This window comes from Montipora foliosa, chromosome 1 (genome assembly GCF_036669935.1).
Source record: "Montipora foliosa isolate CH-2021 chromosome 1, ASM3666993v2, whole genome shotgun sequence".
Taxonomy (NCBI): Eukaryota; Metazoa; Cnidaria; class Anthozoa; order Scleractinia; family Acroporidae; genus Montipora; species Montipora foliosa.
Window position 1 is genome coordinate 47,540,470 of NC_090869.1, and position 7,711 is coordinate 47,548,180.

Sequence of the window (7,711 nt, forward strand, 5' to 3'; positions counted from 1 at the left end):
CGTTGATCTGTTATTGACTGCAGTGGACTGTTATCTTTGAAGACATTCCAAAGCATTTCACATTTTCATAAATTCTTGTGTCTTTTCTGTGGTGTTGTGCAAAGCCATGTCTTTGCAAACTTTTTCGGACAGAGTATTAACAGCAAGCTTTTCTCGTATTTTATTTAAATTATCAAGATGAACTTACAAGCGCCTTGATTAAACCGTATTTGTTGTTTGTTGATTTTCCCAAGCGGGCGAAATCTCGAAAATAGTTTTTTATTGTCGGTAAAATTGACTGCGGCGGGCGATTCGTCGCGAGCGATTTTAAGTGAGCAAGTTTGAAGTTCTGAAACGCTGCTATATCCAAATATATCCAGCTGGTTTTTTACTATGTTTTGTAAAAGCTATCGATCTTAAACATATGTAAAATTTAGAGTGGAGAAATGTGGAGTGATCGTAAAAGAAGCAGCGGAACACGGCTTGGTCACGATAAGCGGGACATACCTGCATTCGACACTGTCTTACTTCACTCAAATTTAAGCAGCTTCCGACGAAAATACTTGAGTTATATTCCAACAGACAAAATAGTATTGAGTTTTGGGTCAAAAATATCAAAAAGGCTTTTAAATAATACACTACTGGTGGCCCAAAAAAAAAGAAAGAAAACTTGATTTCCGGTTCGTCGAGAGGCTATTTTTGGCAGCCATTAATTGCACCGGAAGCGCGGAAGGAGCGCTCGAGCCAGTCCTTCTCCGCATCACACATTAGAGCGAGAGCGGAGTGCCCTTTTCACCGCCCTATGTATAAGCTCCCTGCTGTTGAGGTTCCCCAACCGCTGCTCAAGATGAACAAAGACTCTGAGCATCGCGTGCAGTCGTTCACAAGAACCACGAACATCACGGGACAATCGAAGTTTAAATCAAATGAATACGGCAGTTCAACTTTGGGAAGGTCAACTATCCGTCATTACTACACCTATCCCTCATGTTTCTTCCTCGAACGAGGTTTTAGTCAAGGTAGCTTTCTCAGGAGTATGTGGTACAGATATTCACATCATTGCTGGCGAGTTTCCATCCTCTAAATGTGTAATCTTGGGTCATGAATTTGCTGGCGTTGTCAGTGAAGTTGGTGCATCAGTAAAAGGGATTTCCCTCGGAGATCGGTGAGAATTGAATGTCTTGGCATAACTACAGAATACAGGGCCCACTATTTGCATATCGTTGAATAGCAGGAACTGCTAAATACCCTTCTACCTTGGTTAGCATGGCCGTTGGCAAAACCAGGATCGGATCGGATCAGATCGGATCGGATCGACAAAACTCGGACCGGATCAATAGGGAGCTTAAGCACGCGCGTTTTTGTGACGCGGACGGCAACCGGAAGTGAGCTGTGTTCCCTTTCAACTTGTCTTCACACAACCAAATTTATATCGCTAAGTATCTTTTCACTATTAGATACCCCAAGTTTAAAAGCTGAGAGAGACCACTATCCTGGCGTGCAAAATATTCACTTCCGGTTGTCGTCCGCATCTAAAAAACACGCGTGCTTAAGCTCCCTAATAACACCAGACAACGTGCTCAAATTCTGTGCCTTTCTCTCTTGTGTAGTCATCTCCTCATTTATAGCAACAGAACGGGAATTTCAGTTGACTATGGCGCGCGCAGCAAAATATCCATATTAGGCCAGATTACTCGAGTAGAATCCCAACTATTCTGCGGTCTCTTCTTTCGTCAACTGACGTTCCCTTTCTGTTGCCAAATCAGGCTATTGTGCAATTAGAAGGGACTGTGTTACATGTAAGTAAATAAATTGTTGTCAGTTTTCATGTTTGAAGAAGAAGACGCGCACGCAGTCAATTCGCTTATTGACGTCGATTCGTCACATGGTATCTTTCATAATTCTGCTTTGGAATCTGTAATCACCTCTGGAAAAAAACATTTCAACAAGTCTCAATAAATGAGGAGACGACTACACAAGAAAGAAAGGTACAGAATTCGACTTTTCCTGTCTTCAGCACGTTGTCTGGTGACTGTCTACTTTTGGCGGGGATTTCGTTATTGAGCCGGTCCGTGTCTTGTCAATCTGATCCCATCTGGTCCGGTCCAATCCGATCCGATCTGGTCTGGTCCAGTCCGATCCGGTCCTGGTTTTGCCAACGACCGGTTAGCATCCGTATTCTTATGTAAATATGTGGTGGGAGTATCGGTACTCAGCATTTAGGCTGAAAAAACCTTCAAATACTCCTGATCAATTAGCGTGTGTTGGCCCAAAATATTCTGTAGTTGAGGCTACTCCATATGGGAATGGTGTGCAAAAAAATGGAAAATTCAATACAGGTATATTCATTGGGCAAAGAGGGACAGTGTTGCTGGAGAAAGGGAAGTGTGTACACCACTTGGAGAGGGCTAGCAAATTAGGATTTGTGGGAGGCATTTAAGGCACAGTTGCCCTTATAGTGCTCCCTTAAGGCACAAAAATCATACATGAGGGAGGGAGCCACAAGAGGAAGATATCGTTTGGGCTTTTTGTGGAGGCACAATTTCAAAAGTTGCAAGAAATATAGTGCTCCTCTTTACAACATGGTCACATGTTAAAATGGAAGTCAAATGAGATAACGATACCGAGATCAATCCTTTCAACGACTTGACTGTTCAGGAAGTAGGTAGTAATTACTGAAGATTTACTGTGAATAGTATGCATGGTAGAACACTACCACTGAAATGCATTTTCCACTGATCATTCAAAACACCTGTACTGTACACAGGGGTTTCAATAACTTTTGCAGTAGATGACTGGGCTAATCATTGTAAGCAGTGTCACTCTTATCTTTTACAAGGGTTTGAGTGAAAATCAAAGCAGAGTAGCCGGCGGTGAGAGAAAAATTTCTGACAAACAGACGGCGGTATATCGCCTGTGGCCGGCTTCTAATGAAACTTCTGTGTACATACACGCATGCATACATGTTGTGGTTCAATTTTTTTTTTCTGGTTCAAATTTGTTTACACCCGTTCAATTTTGATTACCCTTAAAGCAACGGAATTTAGCAAAAATTAATCGTGAAGCAGCCACAAAAACCTCTGGTGCAGACCTGAGTTCTTTGAGAACGCTGATCCAGTGGGATGCCATTGCATATAATATTTCCCAAGTCAGATTTTGATGCTAGCAATTCGATTGGTTCCAGGAACTTGTCAATTCTAACAATTACTCAAATTGGTTGAGCAACAAAATAAAGGTCCAAACAGGTTTTCAACAAAATTTATCTGAGGTCATATTAGTTAATTTTGAGTGTGGGTGATTCACAGTCAAAGTAAATAGCCTTTGGATAAAATTCAAAGCTCAAAATTTTGTCATTCAGGTATTAAGCAAATGCACGTTCAAAATCTGAAGGAAAAAAGGAAGTGATTTTTTTATCATATAGTTGCAAAAATTAGTTTTTGTATTGTATGTACAATTTAATTCTTAGTTATTAAGGAATTTTCCATGTTCATTTAAAATGTCTTGTCAGTGATTTACCTTCATTTTTCATAGATTAAGGTCACTTTTGTAGTTATCATAGTGATTCACACATAACTCATTAACCCATTGACCCCTGAGAGTGACACTTAATAGATTTTACTCTGTCTAACACAGGGTGATTTTACTCATTAATGGGGAGGTTGTTCTGGGGCATTTGAGGTGTGAATGGGTTAAAGTAATTTACATTGTATCATTCTTTAGTAGAAGGTTGACACGTCTTTTGTCTATTTCTTTATACTGTAATTTCACTTGAGCAAGAAGTTGAAAGTTTAGACCTCCATATATTAAAAAAAAAATCATTTGGAATAACTTTCCATGTATCAATTCTAGGGATGCAGTAAATTCCATTCTCAATCCAAGTTGTCAAGAACAGTGATTTACCTTCAGTTTATTATGTTTTGGTTGTTCCATAGATTAAGTTCGCTTTTGTAGTTATCTTAGCAATTTAAAGGTATATGTAACTCGTTAAAGTAATCCAAGTTGAGATTTCCATGTTAATTTTTTTTTAAAAAAGTGATTTGGAATGAATTTCCATGTATCAATACTAGAGTCGTTTAATAGTATGCCAGTCCAGCTCAAACAAAGTGCATTACCTAATGTAGCAAATTTTGTGAAGTTTGACCACCTTTACTACTTTGTCTGGAAAAGTGAATGTGAGAGTGATATACACATATGAAATGAAATGCTGTTGGAACCCCCTGGGAACTCGGAAAAATCTGAGCCCCAGATGGGATTCGAACCCACAAACCTCCGTGATCTAGTCGGATGCTCTCACCACTGAGCTACTGGAGACTGTATGGCGAGGAAGGGTGAAATGTGGGTGTGTGCGTTTGTGTTGGTAAACTCCTATTTGATGTGTGAATGATTGGCAAACTGGAGTTTGCCAGCACGAGTTTGCCAACTTAAGTTTATCATGTGAAGGCCGCTTAAAAAAATTCCACAAACACTTTTCTTACTTATGTGCACTCCTGGTACTCTGGTTTCCCCCTCTCCGTTTGATTTCCGTTGTGTCCTTAATAGTATTAGTGCATTAACACTAAATACGCTTGACACTTCAATGACAGTTATTATTATTATCATCATCGTCATCGTCATCGTCATCGTCATCGTCATCGTTATTGTTATTGTTATTGTTATTGTTATTATTATTTTTATCTTTGTGAACTGGATGATCTTTTTTCCGGTTTGCTTCCTAAGGGAGAGGGTCATAGCCCATGAACAAAGGTCCCTTAGAGTTTTCTTCTTACTCTAGAGCTCCTACACCATTCTCAAAATCCTCACTGTTCCCAGTAATGTAGTTTTCTGTAGTAATGAAATACTAATTTTGACATTCATCTTTCCCATCCACTTGTCCAAGTTTTTTGTTACACTTACCAATGATCCTACAACAATTGATACCACCTGCACAGGTTCTCATGTTCCACATTCTTGCAATTTCTCTTTTAAGGTCCTGATACTTTTCAGCTTTCTCATTCTCCTTTTCACCAATTATTATTATTATTATTATTATTATTATTATGATTGTTATTATTATTATTATGATTATTATTATTATTATTATTATTATTATTACTATTATTACTATTACTTTGGGTAGGATTAATGAAACTGCTGCCATTTGTCAATAGAATGCGCAAACAAGCTGCTTCTGAATAATGAATAACAATAATAATATGAATAATAATACATGTATTTTGTCCACTTTTTTGCAAAACATGTCCTGAATTAACAAGTGCTAGTTAACCCATTACCTTATTTAATTCCTTACAGTTCATTCAACAATACGAAGTTTAAATTAGCTAAAAGTAAGGATGTTCTCAGTTCTCATTGTACTCCTTGATCTACTAATTACCCGCTCACAGCCAGGTCTTGGGTTAGGTATGAGAGATACTATCAAAACCAGTAGAGTGGCAAAACTGCCGTTGGAAATTTGAATCTGAAGCGGTTCAATGCTAAACACGTGATCTTAAACAAATTGTCATGTGATCTGAAAAATAATGTCACGTGATCCAATAAAGTGTTTCTTGTTGAATGCCATTACTGCCAACGCGCTTTACACGAACCACATGACAACTTTTTTTATGTCATGTGACAAATTCTTTTGCGGATCACGTGGTAAGTTTTTTGGAGCCCGCATTTAAAAATTCTAAACGGCAGATTTTGGGTGGTCGTTGTTATTAGACAAGAAAGAAGCTGCCGTCTACTAGTTAGTGTGGTGTCTTTAGCAAGTGAGATGGCTTGACGATAGGTACAGCTGGGGTAGGTAATTTTGAACTGTAGGGTGTTTTATGGCATAAATTTGTTACTTTCTAGCACCAGATGATTGTAATCTTTAGCAAGTGTCTTTCTTGTCATTGCTGTCAGAGAACCACCCTCCTTATCATCATCATTGTGAAGGGCATATAAATGATTGATTTAATGTCATTATTGTTTCAGTGTGGTGATTAATCCAAACACAAACTGTGGTAGATGTTCATTCTGCACAAAAGGACAGCCTCACTTCTGTAAAACTGGTGGAATCAGTTCCACTGTTGGCATTTGGCGCAATGGTGGATGGTCTCAATATTGCCGTGTACCTGCAGAAACAGTCCATATTGTGCCACCACAGGTCACACTGCGTCAAGCAGCCTTGTGTGAGCCATATTCCTGCATTCTTCATGGTTTTGATCTGCTCATGCCACTGGCAACCTCATCTGATATCCTTATATGCGGTGCTGGAATCATTGGGTTGTTATGGTCCTGTTTACTTCACTTTCATGGGTACAGGAAAGTTACAGTAAGTGAGGTGTCAGAACGACGCAGAAGCCTTGCAAGTGGCTTAGACTTGGGCTACCTTGTTGTGCATCCTGAGGTTTTAGTTCACAATTGCAAAGAAGCCCAACATTGTGGCAATGACAAGTGGGGGTTTGATGCTGTGATTGATTGCACTGGTGCTCCAGCAGCAATTGAGCAGGCAATCAAGTGGTTACATAGTGGAGGAAAGATGCTTGTATTTGGCTGCTGCCCTAAAAACTCGTCAATTAAAATTGACCCTCATGAAGTTTATGCCAAGGAACTTAAAATCATTGGATCACTCATCAATCCTTTTACGTTCCCTGGAGCTATTCAACTCGTGAAGGATATGGCTGAGAATTACTTAAATTATGAAAAGTTGGGAATTTCGGTCTTTAATTTACCTAGTTACCAGTCAGCTCTTGATGCCCTTTCCAGATCTGAAATTTCCAAAGCTGTATTTGAGATGTGATATCACGTGGAGGGAGGAAAAATGAGGTTAAAAGCTTACTGTGAAACATGACAATATCAACTGGTAATAGCAATAATAATGCACCTTATTCCAAAATGGCCGTTATTTTAGTATTTCTTGTTTGCTTGCAAATTAGCCCTTTTTGCCTTAACTTAAAATTCAAAAGAATGTTTTAACCTTGAACGAGGCAACAAGGGCTAATTTGCATTTTTTTAAGTACAGTACCGCTCAGAAATACGTTAACCAAAATATGCGCACAATACGCGTATATTTGTACGCGTATGTGCGTATACCTATACGCGTATGTGCGTATATCCATACGCGTATGTGCGTATAACCATACGCGTATGTGCGTATACCGATATACGCGTCTGCCTCATTAGCTTGTTTATTGTTTTGCTTATTGTTATAAGAAAGAATACATATAGCTTGACAGCACTAAAATAGTACACGACTATGAACTACATGAAAAAGACGCACTTCCACAAACAGCTGTCGCGTTCGGAATACGACAAACCCACGCACGGATGTTTATTTCATCGATAAACATACAGTTCACGTTCAGTGTTATTTTGTTCCACACTATCAAAAGAGAGAATTAATAATATACAAAAGGCACACCATCAATAAACATGCAATTCTCGGAAAATCTTCGAGTTTACCTCGCCGAATTCGACGGAAGTTCTACTCCTATTTGAAAGGTGTTGCATTACCTGTCACGATTTCCTCAGCTCTTGATGTGAGTCGTATGCAAATTTTGATAGATCGTTGTTCGGGCATTCCCTTCTACTTTAATTTGCTATCAGTTTAAAACCAGCAGTATCAAAATGATAGTGGCCATTTTGGAATTTTAAGGTGTATTGTTTTGTTGATTGTAGTTTAAATTTGCTTAGTACAATGCAAGTCATAAAATAGTCTCGAGGAGTTGATGTTTGAACAGATGTTCTTTGAATTGTGTGGGACTTTTTT

The 7,711-nt window shown here is 38.9% G+C and overlaps 1 protein-coding gene across 1 annotated transcript in view; it reads left to right on the forward strand.

The window, feature by feature from the left end:
- Positions 1-782: 782 nt before the first annotated feature.
- The window catches only part of LOC137978522 (uncharacterized), a 7,507-nt gene continuing 578 nt past the window's right edge, over positions 783-7,711 (forward strand). The window contains exons 1-2 of the mRNA XM_068825494.1: positions 783-1,144; positions 5,935-7,711. The exon at positions 5,935-7,711 is cut by the window's right edge and continues 578 nt beyond it. Coding sequence (XP_068681595.1) covers positions 906-1,144; positions 5,935-6,742 — 1,047 coding nt within the window. The 5' untranslated portion in view covers positions 783-905 and the 3' untranslated portion in view covers positions 6,743-7,711. The remainder of the gene's footprint in view (positions 1,145-5,934) is intronic.